The sequence below is a fragment of the Neodiprion virginianus genome, chromosome 4, assembly GCF_021901495.1.
Source record: "Neodiprion virginianus isolate iyNeoVirg1 chromosome 4, iyNeoVirg1.1, whole genome shotgun sequence".
Classification (NCBI taxonomy): Eukaryota; Metazoa; Arthropoda; class Insecta; order Hymenoptera; family Diprionidae; genus Neodiprion; species Neodiprion virginianus.
In genome coordinates, this window is record NC_060880.1 from 38,185,886 (window position 1) to 38,208,872 (window position 22,987).

Genomic DNA, 22,987 nt, shown 5'->3' on the forward strand with positions numbered 1-22,987 from the left:
TCGGGAATTCGGAGCCCTTCTTTATCAACGCCCCAAGCAGCATACCTGTAAAGATTGCAATTGCCGTTCCCTGCTCGGTGTTTCCTGTTTCTTTAAAATATTCTCCCTCCACTGAGAAAATTTCTCGTTATTAGCCGTCTTTTCATCGAGCACCGTAACATCGCTCACACCGCGTCCGTCGTCAGAAGCATCGCGAACGGCGGCTTTGAGAGCCTGATTTCCGCTCACGGAGTTTCCCCGAGACCTGGGTTTCGCGACGATGGATATCTTGATATTCGCCCTGCTGACCATATGGGGCGAACCGTCGTCCCCGCGGACCGGCGGAGCGACTTCCGGTCTCTGCGGCGTTTCGTCGACGCTCCCGAGCTGCCTTTCCTCGCTTTGGGGTAGCGAGGAAGTCGAGCTCCTGGATGATTCTCTGCGAGTTTGACTGGCGCTCGAGCTTTTGCGACTCAGCGGCAATTCCGGATCGCGATCGGCCCGCTCGATCTCGTCGAAGATGTCGACGTTCTTCGGCCGCGAGTAGGTCGTTATCACGAAATTCGACAAGGTATTGTCCACCGGTGCAACACCTGGCGTCGACGAGACGTGGGAAGTCCTTCTGGAGCTGTTCTCACTCCCGGACTTCCTTCTGCTCCGTTTGCTCTGATGATGGCCGTCGTCGTCGTTGATCGGCGGTACTTTCGTAGTCGGCGATACCGGGGCGCTGACTTCTCTCCGCTTTGCTTCGACCGCTGTTCTGTCCTTCAGTTCTTCATCCGCTATCAATTTTTCTAATTCGCGAACCGGCACTGGCTCGGTAATCGCAATTTTCCCACCTTCCTTTGCCGTAGGGACCTCGGTGTCCCTGAAGCCGCTTGGAGGCTCCGGAAGCTGGTATTCCCAGTCGGGTAAAGCGGGCTGATGAGCGTCGATAAAGTCCGGTGCGTCTTCACCGACATCCGGTCTGGAAGCCGATTCTTCGTCTCTCGCCATCGGTTTATCCGCCTTTTTCGACTCTACTGGTGGTTCCAAATCTTTGGCCAAGGATGAAACTGCAGCCACAGTCGCCTGTGATCGCATCAGAGAACTGGAAAGCGTATCCGAAACTTTTTTGAGCAAATCTGTCGTCGTTGTTGCGGGGCTTGTGTTTGGTGCAATCTGCACAGCCGCATCCGCTTCTGAAATAAGGAATCATCAGGGTGCTGTAATAGATGCGATTTTATACAAAATAACTTTAGTTTCCGGAATTTAAGCGCGGGTCTTATATCGCTCACGAAGTACTTCTTTCAATGTAACGCGCAGTTCTATAATCAATAGAACACCGATCGGTTCATTCTGCCGACAGCAAAAAGGGCAGTAAGAATTTATGGATTGAACTACTAGGCTTTACGTACCGCGAATAGACGATTCGACGCTTAGAAGCGAGAAATGATGTAATTATCGGCACGAGAAAAAGAAAAGGTACTTTTGCAGCTACAGTCACTGATTGCTATTGTACAGCAAAATGATTTCCGGTCGCCTTAAAGGTGTAATCAGACCGTTATCGCTCCAGGCAGAGAGACGCAAGTTGCAGGACTGTTTCGAACGCACGGCAAAAAGATTTGAACGACGATTAAAATTAACTGTCATCGATCGATGTAATTTGTCATGTTTTCTATATGGACCTGTTTATTGCGCAATGCTATGCGGATTTCGATTGATGTTGTGTAACGAGTATCAATCAGCCATAGACGACACACGACGTCAGGTATTTTCTACGCACGTTGTTTGCAGAAGTTTATAGAGCTATTCGCCAATTTTCTTTCTCCTTTTTTCTATAAATATAGGTTACAATTTTCTACTTCGAATTGCCGTTCACCGTTTACACGTAATTTCACGCTCTCAATAAATGAGGGTACTTTTTACCGATAACTCTCTTCGCCGAAAGTTATACATACAGGAAAGCAATTTGTCTGTTGACTTTATTAAATTTGAAACGAAAAAAACTGTCACCTTCAGTGTGGTGAATTCGTGGGACCACATCATCTGGATATGTATATTTTGCACTGAATTGCCCTGAGAACCGCAATATTACGGTTATACATATACACGTATATTTATGTACATACTGAAACGGCAGTAAAATTTACCGCATTCTCCGCAATCTTCCGTTACTCGAAACTGTGTATATAGTTACACATCGACGTTTACCAAAGCCGCACGCGATGACGCGGACTATGAGTGCAGTTTCTAAAATTTTGCCATTGGAATTTGAAGTGCACAAGGAATTACGCCTATATTTCAACATCCTAGTAATGATTCATTCTTGAACCAATAATAATATATTGAATTTCTTTCGAATAGTTTTAAGAAAAAACTTACGATATACCTACACCGCAATTATATTCCTCATGTACTATTATTACGCGAACCGGAGTAAACAATTATAGCTTAGTTATAAATTCTCTAGCGGCCGAACAATTCTTGTAAAATAGAGTTTAACTACAGTATAAGTATACCTATAATAACAAATAAGCACAGGTATAATTATGCTTGTTAGAATTGTGTTACATCGTGGAGTATGGTTAGTAGGGTGGTCTTTATTTAGGGTGTTGATGAATTTTTGCCATCCCACTCCCAAATCAACTTCGAATAATTCAAAAACAATTGCTCGATTTCTTCAGAGATTTACCTCATCTCTAAGATAGTCCGCATTGCGATCGAAGTTTCTTATGGTAATATAACATGGAAAAAACTTTTTTCTCAGTACATATTTTATTGCAAAAGTAATAATGTTCTAAAAAAATCTGTAACTGTGAGGTTTTAGTGGGCATTAGTGCTACTATCTGAAAAAAAATTCACATCATCATACCAGGCAATCTCAACGAATTTCACGCCCTGGAAACCTGCCTTTTTTTTATTATTTAGAGTTGAGGTAAAAATCGGAAAAAATTAGGCAATTATTTTTTAACTATATAAAGTTGATTTGGGGGTGGAGTGGCGAAAATTACTAAACACCCTAAATAAGGACCACTCTAATGAATACGGAAGAACAATTAATCGAGGAGAGTCTTTCTGTGCGGAGTGTGTCAGGATAACGAGTGTTACTAGAATGTTATACATATCATAACCCGACGTGCACCTGAATAATTATCCTCATCCTCCGCCGTACCACCGCCCTCTAAATATTCCCGCCGTTCCCAGGTAATACTGTTGGCAAGAAACGGCGGCAACTCGTTGTTGCTGTAAGCGGCAGGTCTGAGTTCCTTGGATTCTTTCCCGTTAGTTGCAGAATGGCGGCCATGTTTTCCGGTGGGATAAGAGTCCGTCGACAAGTCCGAGATGTTTCGGGCTAGGTTTGGGTTCAGGGCGAAGGTGAAGTCGACGGATCGCGAGGTCAAGGGCCGTCCTCCACCCTCGAAGGTGTTTATCTCAAAGTTGTTGAGCGTGGAATGACTCCTGAGGACCTTGGCCCACTTTGCGGGGGCCTTCGGCCGCTCGAACATCTCGAAATTCTCAAGCTCAAGCTCGTTGTCGGTGCCGTCGGTGTTTTCCAGACTTTTCGACGTCATGCTTGGCTGATTATCCTTGTCCAAGATCAACCTTCCGACTCCGAAAGCAGCGTCCACACTCGTATCAACTCTGCCGATTGTCTCGTAGTCCGACGACTCGGAGCCTGATCTTTCTCCATTATCGTCAAGCTTCGGACGTTGGAAATTGTCGCATTTTGGTATCGTCGATATAACGGCGCACGATCTCGCACAATCCGTAATCGCGGACTCATTCTTCTCAGCTCCGATTTGAGGATCCTTCGTCGCCGAATGCCGAGGATTAGGTCCAGAAATGATCTGTTTTCTCTGAGCCACAACGCGTTTCATCTTTCTTTGATCGAAACGTCGTTCCTCGACGGTTTTCTCATGATCGTTACATACCTCCGATCGTTTATCGACACGCGATACTGTGGCTTCGTCAATTTCTTCAACATTGTTAAACGGTGATTTATCCAATACTTCTTTGAGTCCCGGTTTTCCCTCTTCTCCGTTTTCACGCAAACTCATTTCTGCGTCTTCAAGAGCCTTGCGTTTCGGTTTCTCAGGCACTTTAACATTTCGAAATCTCGAACGGATCGAGATTATTTCGGGTTCCCGAGCTGCTCCGTCAACTCTGGTTGAATTTTGTTCAGCTTGGGGCATTGAAGTCGGGTTTGACGACGGAAGTACATCGGTGTTGTTCAATGGTTGTCCATCGGTTGGTTCGTGGCTACCGACGTTATTAACGACGGTTGTCGTTTCGCCGACAATCTTATTAGGAATAATTTCTAACTGATCTAAATTACTCGTACTTTGCGTGGTTTGGTCTCTTGGCGTGGGCGAGGGTAGATACGGCGGTGAATTTTTGGGAGGGGCGGAAGTGTTAGCAGCGTTTTCCAACCCGTGAACCAATCCACGGGGCTTCGGGACCGGGGCGACTATATTGAAATACAGAAACAGAAGAGAACAGAAAAGTAGAAAGGCAGACTCGGGAAGGACGGAAGGAGCCGCCACCGTGAAAGAGAAGTTAGTAAAAGCAGCAAGCGTAGCATAGAAGGATAAATGGATCGATGCATTGATTGATAGACAAACAGAGGAAATATTCGCATTCGCGGAAAGGAAAGTCGCAGGATTGCAATGATAAACGCGTCGACTGGCGAGGTGGTGACAACAACCTGTAGACACGATCTAAACGAATTCCCCGGTTCTGCTCTCGAGAATGGAGTTTAATCGTATCAAAAAGCTGTTCCAATTCTCGTTGGACTCTTGCCGACTGACGAGACCAGGTGGCGGAGGTTTAAAAAGGCTGACAACTTTTCTGTCCACCTTCGCTTCGAGTCCGCCGTTAGAATTCGGAATCAAACTAGGAAGCGAGGGTATATTATCAAGATCAGAAAAATCCCCGTGAACTCTGACCTCGGGTACCAAGATCTGATTCGTGGGTACAGGGACGGATTGTATGCTCTCCGGTTTTGCCGATATCGCGAATATCTGCAAATTGCTAAGCGGGAACGATGAGGCGGATTGAAATCGCATATCCGAGTTCGAATTTTCCCGGGATGAAATTTTGAGCTCCTTGTGCGACCGCGCCAGTCTAACATCCCCTAGTCTGGGCTCATCGCTGGCACTGTTCAAGGAAAAATACGGTTTCGACTTGGCCTGAAAGCTCCGGGAGGATGTCAATCCACCCGGGATCTCATAACTGTTCGATATCTTGGTATCCTTGAGCTTGGTAGTGCTCTGAAAGCTGAGACTCTGCTTGATCATTCTGACCCTACACCGTTCGTCACATATGTAATTACCACTGTGGGATCTCTTCGGGCTAAATCTACTCTCGAGCAAGCCGCAAGTCGGCATTTCGTCAATAATCTCGGTAAACTTCAAAGACCCGGAAAGATCGGGTGACGCGGTTTCGACAGCGGGTATCGACGACCTGGCGAAAAGGACCCTGCGAGTATCCGGAATTCTATCAAACGGAGAACGATCGCGGCGGCTACCATAAGTCGTCATCGTCGCCTCACCAGTCTCGACAACGTTCTCCAAACTATGCCTGGACACGAAGCTGTAGGAGGTTGCATTTTGCTCCATGCTGCTACGGCTACGGACTAGCTTACCTCGTTTGCGTTCACTAGCGATTTCTACGTTAGGAATGATTGCTGCGACCTCGACGATCTTGGGACTCGGGTTGACGCTAGGCGCCGATTTTTCCGACAGTATCGGTGACTCGTAAAACCGAGCCGAGTCGACGTTGATCGCAGCAGGCTTATCTTCGACTCGCGCTTCGTCGATCTTTGGTGTGATCGAGGCCCGATTTTCAGACCCTAAACTGACCCGAGGTTGGGCCTGCAGTCTTGATTTGGTAGTACCAACGGCAACATCCGAGGACGCTTTAGTCGGCAACGACGTCTCAGCTACAGAGGTGAAGGACTCTTCGGAATCCACGATGCGCTCGAGAGCCTGTATCGAAGTTGACGAGGTCAAAGGCCTCGGCGGCGGCGGTGCCGGGGCAGCTTTTTTCTTTCTCAAACCTGCAAGGATTCGTATTTTTATCGACAAGGGTCCAACGACAAGTGTTGCAATTATGTCGTACCAGCGATAAGCGACTTGAAAAATACTTTCCAGTCCAACCGACGCATCGACGATGAAAAAAAAAAATAAGGAAAAAGAAACTAACTCACCTGCTGAACTGAGGGAAGAGTTGCTGGTGACGCGAGCAATGGTGGAAGTTCTCTGGTTAGAAGCGGCAGCTAAATTCCCGAGACTCTTGCTGGCCTGGGAAGTCTCGGCGAGTGTTCTTCCCGTAGACTCAACCGTGGAGGGTGTCTGAAGCCTGCTTCTCCTCGGCAGTGTTTCGGGTACCCTGATGTTCGAGTCGAGGTTGTCACTGAGTACGGATGCCTCGTGGTATCCTGAGCTGTCGCTGCTGTTGCGACTATGGCTGATGATCGTCCTCTCGGCCTTTTCCCTCTCCTTCTCCCTTTCCCCCTCGTTATCCTTTTCCGGATTCTTGGCACCCTTGGTACTCGGACTGGTCTCGACCTCGGCGCGAGGAAGCGGCGGCTTCGGAGCCGGTCGTCGTTTCCTCTGAGGTCTTGTCGGCGCCGTCGGAGCCTGAGGACTTACGCTCCTTCCGGTACCGTCGCTGCGAGCCGGAGATACGCTCCGTTCGCCAAGACTGTCGGTACTGAGGGAGCTCTCCTTTGATTTTTTAAACGCAAAACCGAACACGCTCTGCTTCGCCTCCTGACGTCGCCTCTCCTCCTGACGCTGAAGCGCCATTATGTCCTGCGAGCTAAGCGACGATCCCAACGGACGACGTTTCGGGCACAGCGTCACCTCCTGGAGATGGTAGTCCTGCAGGGACAGCGACAGGTCGAGCGTCTCCTCGATGTTTGCTGAAATTCGTTTTTCCATTTTATTTTATATCCATTAACAGAACGTCCACGGGTCACGTATTTGAAGCGAGAAATATCAGACGTTCATCTCTTTGTCGCGTTCAAATTGAGGTCCTGGGTATAAGCACGGATGATTCATTTTCCCTGTTACGAATCGAAATTACAAATTTCGTACCGGTATAATAACAATGGCGAATAACGATGATCGCGCCTCTTGACTTTCAATTAATTTTAATTTTCAAGGTCACGCTATCGTCTCGATACATCATTTTTCATGACACTATTTTTTTTTTTTTATCCAAAACTGCGAACGCTTGCCTCTAAAGTATATACGTATAATAATGATAATATGAGGTTAAAGAAAAAATAAAAAAATTGACGAGGAAACCTTTTTTCTGTTTATTTATAACTTTCAGCACCGAAAACCTTCACAGCAAAGTAACAACATTACATTATATCGCGTGCCCGCTTTAAAAACTGCGTACAGTATACAACACACGGAATTCCATGACTAATTAGATTCTTCGCTCCTCCAAACTTCATCGGGGCTTCTCGAAGCTCTACGAGTGTATCAATACACCGAGAAGCCCGCCGCCAGTTTGCTAAATGATCAGCGGCAGGTAGTTACGTTATCTAAACCGCACCGTTCGTCACATTCGTCAATAATAATCTGTCGAATAATAACTGATTACGCGTCAGTTTTCCGCGACCTTTAATAATACAAAAATTGTACGTCGTAACACGCGACAGCAACGATGACAATTGTCAACGCATGAAAAACCAAAGTTTTAATATAAACAACACAGGCCTGCGAAAGACAATTTTTTATTTTCCCTTAAAATAATAATAGTTTTTTTTTATAGGTATTGAGGTACGTTGAACTAAAATATAGCGTCTTTTCTTTCTACAACACATCGAGCTTCATTTTGAATCAAGATATGCATGTTTACAGATTTTTGTAAAAAGTTTCATGAAAAATGAAAATATAACGAATATGAATTTGAATGTTCAGGTATATATTGAACAGCATTAGTTTCAAACAAGACTTAAAAGACTAGATAAATGAAAAAAGACTTGCGACATCGTTTTCTACTTTGTTCAAAACACTTGTTCAATCTTTTTCTCTTGTACTTACGAAGCACTGAATATGCTTAAAACCACCATAAACAACAACTAGTGAAGCTAAAAGAATATTTAAATATCAACACTACCATTAATGCATATAACTAAGAAAAAAAAATTTACGAGCTTGGATATCAGGATGTTTTTAATATTTTTTTCACAGATTCGTACCTAATACCTACCGAAATGACTACTCAGTTTTATCAGGGGTAAAACCATCGCAGGCCTGTGTAATAAGACGGATAAACCGAATAATGACTCACCGGGATGTCGAAGCTCGTAGTTATTCCTATCGAGGTTTTTCTCGCGGCAAACTTCGTCGAGAATTTTTCCCAGGTTCATCCTCGAGCTTACCCTGGAAACGTAGAGCTGATTCCTGGGTAAATGGACCTACGGATCGAAGCGAAGGAGATGTTCTAATTCGGGAATTTGGTGTTCTACACGCACGGTGGTGGAATGCTTAACAAAGAGACACCTGCCTTGGCGGGCGGGTAATAGGATCACTGGTATTACGTATTGTAATTTACCTGTAACCGAAACGTCGGTTCGAACGGTTGGTTTGCGTGCCTCGTCTTCATCGGCGCGAACGTGCCTTGTTTGGGTAGCAGCTTCACCTGTACAATCATTAGGTTAGACATGTATATACCGGTGTTATAAACGTTGGAGGCATGCAATGGCGGGTAGGTGTATAAAAATAAAATATAAGAAAAACGAATCGGAATCCAGATATCGAGGTGTCATTATTTCCCCGTTATAATAGAGGGACACTCCTTCTCATCTATATTACACTTCCATAGCTTTACTGTAAATTTTTCATGATCTATGCATCATTGATCGCCGCACGATCATGACAATGGTAATAATATCATTACGTATATGTATTGCCGCAAGAATGCCGAATCGCATTCGACGGTTATACGACAATACACATGCATCCACGAAATCGAGATACTGACGTAATTCTCCTTGGCAGGTATAAAAAAAAATAACGATCGGAAGGATTACATCTTCTATACAATTGTGGTACAAACCTGCAACGCGTCCAGCGCGCCGATCGGTGTATTAGGATGATGGGTAAGAACCAAGCCGTGTTCTCCAATAGCCTCGAGGGTGTAGCTGGACGCTGATAATTTCTGGGACGTTGCAACTTGGACGAGGAGATCCATCATCGGTGTGCTAAACGATCACGGGAGAAGAAAAGTTCGGTATCAAGTAGTAGTCCGTTACACTTGCGAGTGTTCTCAAAACACGGGATACATCCTCTATTCTTGGACACGACTAAAGGTGTTCCGTCAGCGTGACTTTGGTAAACAGTAACGTGCCAAGTTTAAATCCCAAATATTGCAAAAACTTCCATTGAAAATTTCTCTGTCTCTCGAGATTCTGCCTCGATAAATGGTAACGAAATTGCAAATCGTGCGCCAAGAGGATGAGGGTGGTGTACGAACGATGTTTTATTCAGGGTCCCTGACGGACAACCGGTAACGACTATATAGGTAGTTACCAATACTTAGACACAACACAGGACCGAGTGTACACACTGCATCTCTGTTTACGTAATCGATTGTCCGTCCAGTAACGGTACGGTTCTTATACATATTTGAAAGTAAGAATACAACTGGTAGGCAACAGACTCTGGTACCGGTGGTGCTGTTTGTTGCTGGTTCAGAGAGCATCGTGTGAAGCAGTTGCGTAACAACGGCCAGATAACCCGGACGATGCTTCACGCACACAAGGACGAGGAGGAGGACGAGTTACGATCGTCCTGCATGTACCGAATGGATTACCATAAGGACTTCCGGTTTCGAATAACCCAAATAAAGCGGGGATCGATGATAAGTCGGAGTATGCACGGAGAGATTCGACTTCGGGGTCTCCGACCGATTGTTAGTACCACTGTCACGCAGAGTCGAAGACTGCAGGTATAAGGTACAATGTTTATCTACTTTCTAAAGAGTCAAGTAACACGCTGTGGCAGCCGCAGAAAATTTTCTCCGTTTCACCGTATACACATTCTCATGGCTGTGAACTTACGCGGACTTGGTACCGGTAAGTAGGTACATACTTATAAACGACTCTCATGTCGGTCTTATAAGCAATAAAGTGTAATTGTGCAGTTGAACGAGTAAAGATAGTCTAAAAGTAGCACCGGAGGCTTGACAAGGTCAAGTTTGCGCATAAATCGTCGTACGATTGACGACGCGAGGTTTTTTTTTTTTTATTATCCTCGATAGTTTGTCAAATTGCAAAACTTGCCGTTTCCACTCTAACACTTTCGTACTGCAATATCCTCCTGCAGCGGTGAGCAAATCGTTGTTCCCCTAATAATTACTTCACCCAACGAACGAAATATCCTTTATATTAACTATGTATAATAGTACCAAGGATGCCTGGACTAATGGAAACGAGCAATCGGTTCCAAGCTAGCTGGGGTTTCACAGTTTCGCAGTTACCTCCTCAACTAAAACACCGTACATCTGACGAGAAGATTACCGCCTCATCGTCAAGGTCCGCGGGGCACGCATACATAGTACATGAACACTTCGTGATAAAAAAAAAAAAACTAAAAAAAAACTCGAGGAGCAATTCATCTTCCAAATAGAAAAAAAGATGGGAATAACATCTGCAAATAAGATTTTTTTTGGTTTCTCTTTCCGGTTGAATCCCAATGCAGACTTTATAGGTGGTTGTACGCATTACGCATGAATACCTTCTAGCAACGGTTACTCTTCGCGCATTTCCGTTTCCAGTGCGACGGGGATGATGACCATTTGTGATGTGATGATTGTGGTAACGGTGATGATTCCGACCGTGCTGATGACGGTGCTCGTCCTCATCCCTCTCGTACGTCTCGTCGTTCTCATAGTCGTCGTCGTTTCGGGGCGGTAGCTGAACCAGGAGTTCCATATTCCCAGCCAACATGTCCGCCGGCGTGTCCTCAGTGACGGTCAATCCCATTTTGGTTGAGGATTGTGACTAGCCTGAAAAGAAGCATACATAGCAGTATGAAATAAAATAGCAAGGATGTTTATGTGAGACGCATTATACCGAGAAAAATATCTCTCTCAAAGAAGAAGAAGAAGAAGAAGAAGAAAATGAAGAAGAATATTTCCTGGGTTTTACCCTGATCTATAAAATTGCCTCAAACGAATGACTTCCATGAAGATTTCAATAAGTCGTTAGAATTCCTCGTAAATCGAGAATGGCGTCATTAATTATATCTCAACGCATTATAATAAAACGCTTGGGATCGTTAATTCGGGGTCTGGTTTCGACGAATTAGAAATCCGCGTAACAACCTTGCGGGCTAGGCTGTTGCGGTTATACTACGGTTTTTCATGGAGGCGAAACAGTTCTGGTTCTACACTCTGCACCCTTGGAAGAAACCTCGGGGCCGCGTAGTCGAAGATGATTGCGTCGTTACCGCGAGCTCGAGACGAGGCGAGCCAAGGCGAAGCAAGGCAAGGCAAGGCAATTGGCGAGGTAAAACGAGGTGGGAAAGAGAGGAACGAAGAGTACGGTGGTCGTAAGGAACAGCGGAGTCAGGGGAACCGATTTCTCATCCATGTCTAGTCAACTAGAAGGATTTCTTCGGTCATAATTGGCACCAGTCACGAAAGCGTATCCAGCCGTCCGGCACATTTTCACCGCATAGGCATCGAGTCGATTTCAACTGATGCAGTTTTACCGGGGTTGTTAGCAAAAACCGCTTCTCCGATTCCGCTGTGTCGATGGCTCATCATCGAGCGAAATAAAGAGAAAGAAGATTAAAAAAAAAAGAAGAAAGAAACAACTATCCGGGTGACTTAAAAATTGTCTCCTGGACTTGAAACAAATTTCAGACAACTCGTTACGTGTTCGGACACAAAAGTTGAGCCTGCATCATCGTTCTTGGAATGTCCGTCGTAGGTACGCGCGATGCGTTTCAATCGATTTGCTTCGCATATCGCACATGAGTAACCGTTAATACTTTCTTCGAAAAGACAACATTAATTTAATTAGTCAGGAGTTTTATAAGCGACCTGGTCGTGTGCGCCATGCCACGCGAATTAAACAAACGTAAAACATACGAAATGAAGAATTCAGCGATTCATTCACGGTTACGGTGCGGTCAGCGTGACCCAGAACCACGCGATGATTGGCGCAATGTTTCAATCGAATCGATCAACTTTCCGCTTTCAGGTGCACCAGATTGGTCTACTACAATTACTCCTTTATTCTCTATGTCAACTTGATCAAGCTTCGGAACAAGATCTCGATAAAAAGCACCCAAGAGGATGTTGGGTGTCACTTGGTCATCAGTTTCGCATATCAGCATCGAATCAAAAGACGTCAAAACCGTCAATCATCACAAGTAGTGAAAACTCATGTAAATTTAAACCATTCGTCGATAATACCCGAATGTAATCAATAAGCATGGATCAATTAAACGTGTAACATATTCAGCCCAAACTACCTCCGTCAATCACGTGAAACACAATGGAGATAAAACTGGGACACGTGGAGGAGTGAAATACGCGATGAAATTGGAGTTGTTATGAACCAACGAGAAGGGACGTTTGGAATAGTGAAACTGCGTTACGTAGGTGCGCGATGACAAGCAAACTCTGGAGTGCGATGACAGGTGCCGTCGTGTTCGAGCGCCTACGTACCGTGTGTGCATAGACAACATTAAACGTACGTGTGTACGAACCATACGTTCAATGTAGAAGCTGCTATCCTCTCCCACGCGTCCCTCCTTTCTCAACAGAAGTTGCGCGGCAAGGACGTTCAAGGACGTCTGAGGACATACCGTGAAGTTATTAAAAACTATTCGAAACTCCGTGAACTTGTCCGTGCGTCGATCAACGACACCTTGGAAGAACGAATCCTTGTCTTGGGTCACCTCGGCCATTGATCATCGACCAGTTGTCAATGTATTGAAATCCATGAACGGATAAAACGATTATGAAACTCTTGACGATTTTCGTTGATGGAAGGATCGACCAACGATTAAACCGACTGCACCGTGTCATCGTGGTACGCGTCTGTTTAATTAAACCCTCTTGGAAAGATCCAGTGTTGGTTAAAGTAAGGCAAGATACATCATCCATCAAGCGGTGAATGTATCCGATGATGATGTCAGACTTGTACAGTATTACGAGCCCCGAGGCTGCTCGGCACACGAAGAACAGGGTCCTAAATTGATCATAGAATTGCTTTTCCTCTCTCCCCGACGAGTTTCCTTCAATCGTCAGTCCAATGCCTTAAAATTCCCTATACCGTTTAAATCTGATTCAGTGAATGTTTCACCAGATAGTACACACGTCGTACTGATAAAATTGTCGATTCTTACCGTACGATAACCATCCTACGAAAACGCATATCATTCAACCGTCCGAACAACAGCCAGTGACAGTGCTTTTACACAATCAGTATGTCCATCTCGTTGATCGAAGGTGTTGATATTTGACCGATGTCGGCATGTCGATCACTGACCATTCGCTGATTGATACCAAAGTACAAGGTAACGGATCACCGAGATGACGACTCGAGACCCGGAAGTCGATACGACGCATCGCTCAAGGCAGTCTGTTCGACCTTGCGGATCCCCGATGCACTTCGCACTTTTTCCCGGCTACGTTCGTCTCCCGATCATGTTACATTATGATACTCAACCGTAGTTCCCGCATTTCAGATCTCTCGTGCACACCTGTTCGACACGAGCCATTAACGGCTATCGCGATGGCATCGTTGGCGGAACTCACGGGATGAAATTCGATGGAGAAAGAGGAGGAAGAGGGCGAAGAGGAACGACCTGGTCTCGCCTCTTACTCCGTACCATCGACGTAACATGCGATTACGTATCGCTTAGGTGCTCCATGCGCGCACACACGTGTACCTCTTTACATGCGGCGAGTTGGTCAGGCCGGCTTTCATTGCGGAAGGCCCTCGATCGGATAGCCGCGGGATCGTCAAGACACACAAAACACGAACACACGTTGATCAGGGATCAAACTCTCGAGTTGGTGCGTGGGCGAGTAGAGAGCGTTTCCAGAACCCGGAGACATACAGATGTTGCATATCACTGTGTAGTAACACGTCTACATATATACCCACATTACGTGCGATTACGTCCCGGGTGAATTGCTGTTACACGATCATGATCAGAATCTGCGTACACGTTACGCGTCTTGATATTTCACATAATTTCTTAAAAGTGTCTTTGAAACGTCTTTGCGCAAAGACGTCGAACCTACAATGAAGAGTCCATTCGTATCCAGAGTCAGGGTACAAGATTCACTTCACCATGATTTGCGCCAAAGAGTCACCTTTAAGAAAATCCCTATTTATTAACCCAACTTTGAGTAAGTTTTTTAATACTTGGATAGGTACGATCCAGCGGTTTCAACACTATCAATTTCCCTCAACAACCAGACCAAAGCAAATCTGTAAAATTACTGGCCGCAGACTCAGATTACAGGTAACGAATACATCCATTGCATAAGCGGTGCTAAGGTGATCAAAAAACCGTAGAGTACATCTACCCTACCGGACGAGATCAGTTAATCATCTTTCAACTTTTCGCAAACGGTGAAAATACTGTGAGCAAATGTATATTGTTCATACTATACATGCCATTTTACGACAGTGTCTAATTGTTACGTGATTGATTAACGATCAAGCATCCTCGATCACTCTGTGAGCACGTATTTGTACCTGCGCATATATGGTTGAGATAAATCGATCCCTCGTATAGAAGCCAACCGTGGTACCTACCGTATACTACACGTTGGAAGTTGGAGCTTGGAAGTTGGAAGGAACCAACATGGTCTGTAAGTGCGTCTCATCGTTGGACGCTTTATCGGTCTTGTCGCTCGAGGCGAACATATATATATATATATACATATAATATACAAGCATGCGTATTTGTGTTTGGAATGTATGCGAGAACATAGATGGTTTCGTATGGTCCTTTTAGGCGGTATAGAAAGCTGAAGAAACGAACGAAAGAAGGAACGAACTAACGAACAACGAAATAACACGACGCAACAACTCGCGCCCCGAATTTCGTATCAAAATGTCAGCATTGACAGGAGTAAACACGCACGCGATTCGCTCCTACGTGCAATTAGATATTTAAATATATTTATAATACCTGTATACAATATACATATACGTATGATTTTGCTATCCACACCCCGCGGCTAGTCGTTCGCACGAATTTTATATAACCCGCGATACGTACCGTATGATTCCTCATAAGTATTCACGCCGCGGCACGCGTGTGCAAATACATACATATATACATACATATATATAATTCATGAATGTACGTATGTACGTATGTTAAATCGGATTTACGTATATCTAAACGCATGTCTCGTTTGACGGATGCGAAATCGACAGATTTCATCGATAAAATTTCTGTTCGTCTCGTCAATCTTCATAAATTTACGTTCTATGTTTATCATCGTTGTCGACACATTTTTTTTTTTTTTTTCTTCAATCTTCTAACGATGGGTTTTTTATTATTCAATTTCGCTAAACTCGTGATTTTGGATGATTTAGAAAGAATTATCAACGTCGCTTAAACACTGTCAGACATGCGATTAAATATACCATAATTGAAACCAAATTATTCCCGTAAATTGAATGATATCGACAATGTTTTTTTTTTTTTGTTCCAAACGTAGAACGGAAAAGTTCCATGGGAAAGGAACGTTCTTCTTCCTCTCTACATTATTGCGCATACGTAATATACGTAAAGTGTTTCAAAATAATGAGGTCCTATCCCCCCCATCTCCGTTAAAAAACGATAATTGCTAAAGTTATGTGAAATTTAATTCCACTGTTTCTGATGCAAACGAATGCACGTTGAAGACACTTTCTTTTCTCAACCTGTTACTTCGAGAACGAGGAGAGAAGAAAACAAGCGGTCGAATGCTTTTTTCTTACAGCAGTTAGGGTGTTTACGTTGTACGTTATAATACCGTCGAGACGTGAAATAAAATTTGAAAAAAAAACCGCGAATCTTGCTTACGGATTTAAAAAACTTTTTGGTTTTGTTTTTCAATCTTTACGGCTTCGCGCAGTTTGTAACACAAGACTGTACTCGACGATTAACATTTTATCAGTAACTTTTAAACCGTATCAGTGTAATTTCAGGTGGTTTTATATAAATATACGGCAACTTGAGATAAATTCGATCATCATGATACATCCCAGGTATAAAAATTAATCGTTTTTTCCGATTAATCGACTAATCGACGGTTTCGATTAATCGAAATTGCCTGACACTAATTCTGCCGATCAATCGTCATGTGAATCGAAACCGTTTCGATTTATCGACTAATCGGAGAAACGATTAATCGATTAATCAACGGTTTCGATTAATCGAAGTTCCCCGATACTAATTCCGCCGATCGATCGTCATGTGAATCTAATTCGTCGATTTATCGATTAATCGAAGCTACCGATTAATCGATCAGCGTCAAACCTCTAACGAAAGTCTCGTCCGAAAGACTGCGCGTAGAATCAGAAACGTAACGATCGCCGTTCCCGCAGTAACCTAATATATGTAAAAGTTGGCGAATCCAGATGAATGTAAAGAAATGTAGAATCCGGCGTGTAATCGCGTGCAGTTGGCAAGGTTTAACCGATCGATCGTGGTACGGAGATAACGCAAGTACACGATGCTGACTTAGAGAGCGGGCAAGGTCATTGCCTCGGGTGTACCAGGCTACTCACCTTATCCTCCTCGACGCGGTTTGTATACCCTGCCTACTATTTGCGCCAACATAGAGATGTAAGTTACAGGTAAGAGGTATTGCAAGCCTCTTCAAGCCTGCGGATTCGTTCCGTCAACGACGCGACGCGACGACGAGTGTGTGAGTCTTCCACGGTCCCGGAGCAAAACGGTACCTTATACCGGCGTGTCTACGTACGTAATAATAAGAAGTGGTGGTAGGTGTGCGGGTATACATATACATATATATATATATATATATATATATATATATATATATATATATATATATATATATATATATATATATATTGTATATATATCAGGGTGATTCGGAAAAAAATTTTTTTTTCCAAACAGGTTCAAAAGTTTCAATGACACCGGTTAAAATTTAAGATTTTGATATTAATATTAAGGGGTGGCTCATCGCACTGTTCGATTTTCCATAAGAATTGGATAGGGAAAACGTTGTTTGCTTCTTCTAGTTTTTATAACTAGCTAAGGACACGTCGTAAAAAAAAACCCAAGGACATAGTTTTGTAGGAAATTGAATGCTTTGCAAAAAAAAGCTCTTTCGTCAAAATTTCGTAAAACTAACTGTGTCAAAGTTAAAGCCTGTCAAAAGTTGAGTTACTTATAATTTGACCTTTTTTGAATATTACAGCGTAACTACCGGTAATAATGTACAAAAATAATCGATTATTTTTTCGAACGTTTAGTTTTTGGTTTTTTTTTATCGAATTAACGAAGCAATACAATATCAATAATTTGTGCGATCAAAGTGTCAGTTATTGTCATTGTCTTAGTTGCAAAGATATTTTCGAATGAAACTATGAATTGTCAAAAAAAATTTCCGCTGTCATGACTGCGTAATGAAATGTACGGAATTTTGATTTCAAATGCCCCGTTTCAATAAAATACGAAATAATTTATCGATTTAATCGAATTGTGTTCGATATTATGTTTTTGGACTCGATTAATCGACGCATCGATTATTTTTAACTTAGCAGTCATCGATAGTGCAACGTTGGTAATTTAAACGATGCGATGTAATAAACAAGTATTGCGCAAAGATGAGTGAGATTAATCGAGTGTTGCAGTGGTTAATTATACATTATTATATTATACTTTTTGTCAATTTATACGCGTTACGAGTTATATTGTCTGTCTGTTATAAAACAAAAGAACAAATTGCGTATTCTTGTTTTGCTTTTTTTTTTTTTTTTTTTCTTTAACAACTTTCAAAGAAATTTTTTTTACAATTTCGTTTACAGTTGTCCTGCGGCATATATGTATCATAATACCGAATGGATCTATGATTCATTGAAAAATATCATCGAGAGGAAGTCGTCGAATATGAAAAACTGGTCTAATTTGTTTTTTTTTTTTCATCAAAATCTACCTGCGATCGCGGAGCGGAATAAAATGCGTTGCGGAAAGAAAGAGGAAGATATAAAAAGCAGGTTTCTATTCCGTTGCTTATTTTCCCAGCCTAGTTCGCATTGCAAAACTGCACACACGCAATTTTAAAAACGTACATGTATAACGTGTAAGAAATTAAACCTGCATCATTTCAGACAATTCGCACATTACCCATACCTACCTCGACGAAAAACAATCGTATATACATATACATGTAATGTAAAAAGAGACAAGTGTACAATGTGTATTAATAATAGTGGTGGATCAGATACTGCATATATATCTATATATATATATATATATATATATATATATATATATATATATATACGTACACTTGTTATTTTAAAGAAAGCACGGTCCGTAGGTAATGATTAAAAGTTATATTATACACTGTAAAAACCAGAAGTATATAATACAATAAAGAATATGTAATATTTTATTTTTAACTTGTATACGTACCCCGTTTCAGGATATCTTTCGGTATAATAAGTTTAAACTTCTTATGTCGTATAACAGGAAGAATTCGTAAATATTTAAACGTTGAAAACAAATGACGTGACGTGATTAAAAAATAATTTCCCAATCGGTGATAAAGTTCGTCGTAAATAAAATAAAAAAAAAAAAAAAAAAAAGAAAGAAAGAAAAGGAAAAAGTGAATCGAGGGAAGAAATGGAAAGCATAATCGAGAGATCCTCCGTGAAAGAGATATATCCGCAGGTTCTTACTGGCAGGATTGCGGTAGGCCAGGTAACTCGGCGGACTTGCGGTTTCCGATGCGGGTTTCCGGATCTTTTGAACAACAACAACAACAACAACAACAACAACGACGACGACGACGACGACGACAACGAAGCGGACGCAATGCTCAACTCTCCGACAATGAGACCACGGCTCTGCCTTTTTCTTCCGTTCTTTCCCGTCCCGCGATCGGCGTTCGCCTTGCTCCAGTTAAGACTCGTTGGATATATCGAATGAAGTGAGAAAGAAAGAGAGAGGTGGGTTTCAAACCGTCGATTATACACACACAGAGAGCTACGCGCGGTGCGTGCATTAAAAGAAACGCAAGTACCAAGCATGACTCTGGGCAGACTTCAATAATAATCGCGACCGTGTAGTTTTAAAGATCGGTTCGAAGGCACGCGATGACGGACCGACCGTCACGCTTCGCCACGGGCCAACGGCGACGTGATACGTATGCATTATGTACAGTATACATGCCCACGGAAGGATTCAGGTATGAACGTATAAATACCCGGTGCGCGCTTTAAAATGTACCTAATTGCATGGATAATATTATCTGAGATTATCATCTTTCATAAATGTAAATCATCTTTTATCTTTTAGATATAACGACATGTCAGGTGATTTTGTATACGGTAGGTATGTACATGCATGTCCATCGAAATAGTGAATTATGACCGTATAAATGCGTAGTATTCACTTTATTTCGCAGATAATATTATCTGAGATGAACACCTTTGATCAATTTAAATCATCTTTTATCCTGTAGAGATAACGAAACGATACGTGGTTACGTATACGGTACATGAACGTCCACCAAACGAGTGAACGTGTAAGTGCGCAGTGTGCGCCTTATTGCATAGATAGTATTATCTGAAGATGATCATTTTAAATGAAATTCCGTCATCTTTCATCTTATAGAGATAACGACATGACGATGATAGGAAACCCATCGGAGAAGTGTAGTTTAAATTCGCAGTGTCGGCGTAAGCTAGATAATATTATCTGCGATCATCGTCTTTGATGAATTTACAACATATTGTATCTTATAGAGATAAGATTGGTCAAAAGACGCGGGAAAATGTCACGATGTTGAATTTTTTTTCGAAATCTACGTATACCCGCAATCCGAGCAGAATTTTATTATGTAGAAAGTCCAGAAATATATTATATACAAAAGTCGAAATGCAGAAGGCTAAAATATTACGTCTATAGAATCGTCAGATCCGTTGATTCTTCCGATTTTATAATCTTTCGGATTTCTGTATTTTTAACTTTTTGTACTTCGCTTTTTTCCTATCAATCCCTCAAATTTCCACATCCTAAAATTCGACGAGTTGGATTTTTCAATATTTGAAAATTTTATACATTGTGACCCTTCTGTTTCTGCATTTTTCGACAATTCCACATTGATTCGTACAAGTTTCGTGTTTTGATTATTTATATATTGACTTTTCTATTCCTCGACTTATCACATAGATCACCGCGTTGTTTGTAAATTTTACATTACTATCTTTCCACCATCAATTCCCATCTCTTTTCATTGAACCAAGAAAATCAAGAGATCAAAGACTTACGATGCGAATTTGCCAGAATCTACTCACGTATTTGAAACCGTTACCACAGATTGTACGGATAGATACAATTTTTTGCTCTAACATTTACAAACGATCTCCAGTCGATAAAAACAACCTCTAGGTACAATAATATAACAAAGCCGCAACGATGCGATGCTAGGTATGAAGAGAATAAAATCCCCTTGCGTTTTATTACAGAGATAGATAGATAGATGAATGGATACATAGATAGATAGATAGGTAAATAGATAGATAGATAGATAGACACATAGATAGATAGACAGATAAATAGGTAGACGGATGGATAGACAGATAGGTAGATAAACAGATAAATAGATAGACAGATGGATAGATAGATAGAAAGATAGATAGACAGACGGATAGATAGATAGACAGATAAATAGATAGAAAGATGGATGGATAGATAAAAAGATAGATAGATAGACAGATGGATAGATAGATAGACAGATGATGGATAGACAGATAGGTAGATAAACAGATAAATAGATAGACAGATGGATAGATAGATAGAAAGATAGATAGATAGACAGACGGATAGATAGATAGACAGATAAATAGATAGAAAGATGGATGGATAGATAGAAAGATAGATAGATGGATAGATAGACAGATAAATAGATAGACAGATGGATGGATAGATAGACAGATAGGTAGGTAGACACATAGATAAATGGACAGATAAATAGATAGACAGATAGATGGATAGATAGACAGATAGATAGACAGACAGACGGATAGATAGACAGATGGATAGATAGATAGACAGATGGATAGATTTTATTTTATCCATGACAATGTTGGACAAGCTTACTCGAGAGAGAGAGACGGTACAACGAGGAAAAAGAATTTATAATGAAAAAGAAGAAAAAGACTAAGAAGAGGCAGCGAGAAGGATAATTCATTTGTCCGACGTGAGAACTGCCGTAGCCGCAGCTGACGTTACGTGCTGCGTGTAAATTCAAAGTCCTGCATGACTCCGAGTGAGCGCAGAGAGCCTATTTCTCCTTATTGTTAGACCAACCAAGCAATGGACATTCGCTTCGCGCCTATCTCATACGCGACGAGAATAATGTAATCATCTTCGACATTAAATTGCGGAGGCGCACATTTCTGATCACACCCAAGGGTTTCCGGCATCGAAGAGTGTTCGTTTTTCACCGACCACTAATAACAAAGATTGTTGTTCAGTTTTTTTTTTTTTTTTTTCTTTCTTAATTTTTATCAAATTTCAATATTTATTAGGTCGAAGTTTGCGACATTGATGAATCTTTAGAAAATGGTCGTAACTTTGCATCGATTGCGATTTTGAAAACTCGAATTTGTCAAAAGTTTTATTCTAAGATTGCAAAATAAATAACACCAAATTTTACAAAACATTAATATTCGTTACAGCTTTAACGTTGTTATAAATCCAACCTTGGCAAGATTTCTATCCGGACCAAGTTCATACGCATATAATAAACATATCGGTAAAATTTCATTAGACTATAAATTAGCCAATAATATATACATATATAGGTTTAATAATTAACATTCGTCGGCTGACATGTTTTCTCGTAACATCGAAGCAGCCTGGGGCGTATTTTATGAAAGCAACGATTAAATTTCAAACTGTTTATACCAACGTTCAAAAAATCTTTATATATATATACATATATACGAATACATATCGATATTAAATTGCCAAATAATTAAATTTTCTCACGCTGCAGTATGTATAACATTCTCCAAATAAATTGTCGGCAAATTTCCGCAGCGATTAGTTTTGGTCAGTTTATTCGTAACGCGTGTCGTAATATTGTACATGTATGTATATATCAGCAGGTGACTCGAGCCTTGAAAAATGTCAAAGTGATTTACTCCGGAAGATTACGTGTATAATACATCTAACCATTTTTGGACATGCATTGCGCGACGGCTTTACCAATATGAGCTCGTTGAACTGCAACTTGAACGTCTCTTCTATATATATATATATATATATACACACATATGTATATCACTCATATATGTAAACGCATGAATGAAAAAAAAAAAATCAGGTATCTGTTAGTTATTTAATCGAATAGTCGTAAATCCGATGTCTCAAATTTCAATGAAAGTATGTAAATAAAATTAAGTGCGTATGATTAATTACGCTTCCTTTATTTTTGTTTATTTTTATTTTTATTTTTATTTTTTTGTTTTTGTTTCCTATCTCTGATTAGCGCATCATATATCAGATTCCATCGTTAAAATATATACGATCTTCTGCAATAATTACCAGAGTTATACGGACTACATTTATACCCATAACACATGTATGCATATATACGTAATGTGTAATGTATTTCCTTAGTGTTTCTCAAGAATTTCCCAATTACATACATACACCGAGCATATATCGTGAGACTGACGTGCAACAGCAGCAGCCAGTCTTACAACTTTCACAAAATTGTGAACCGGAATTGAAAAAGAAAAGGGGGAGAAATATACGTATATATGTAT

At 41.6% G+C, this 22,987-nt stretch overlaps 1 protein-coding gene across 4 annotated transcripts in view; it reads right to left on the bottom strand.

Moving 5' to 3' along the window:
* Positions 1 to 22,987, bottom strand: part of LOC124303681 (mucin-5AC) — a 51,469-nt gene that overhangs the window by 3,810 nt on the left and 24,672 nt on the right. For 3 of the 4 annotated variants that reach the window (XR_006907960.1, XM_046761190.1, XM_046761189.1), the window contains exons 2-9: positions 10,719 to 10,989; positions 9,040 to 9,184; positions 8,536 to 8,622; positions 8,272 to 8,398; positions 6,170 to 6,886; positions 5,606 to 6,019; positions 4,304 to 4,429; positions 46 to 1,160 (exon numbers count right to left, since the gene is read on the bottom strand). Coding sequence is in view for 3 of the 4 variants with exons in the window: in XM_046761190.1 (XP_046617146.1) it covers positions 46 to 1,160; positions 4,304 to 4,429; positions 5,606 to 6,019; positions 6,170 to 6,886; positions 8,272 to 8,398; positions 8,536 to 8,622; positions 9,040 to 9,184; positions 10,719 to 10,966 (2,979 nt within the window). In the remaining variant the exon portion in view is untranslated. The remainder of the gene's footprint in view (positions 1 to 45; positions 1,161 to 4,303; positions 4,430 to 5,605; positions 6,020 to 6,169; positions 6,887 to 8,271; positions 8,399 to 8,535; positions 8,623 to 9,039; positions 9,185 to 10,718; positions 10,990 to 22,987) is intronic. The other variant, XM_046761191.1, reaches the window with a different exon arrangement.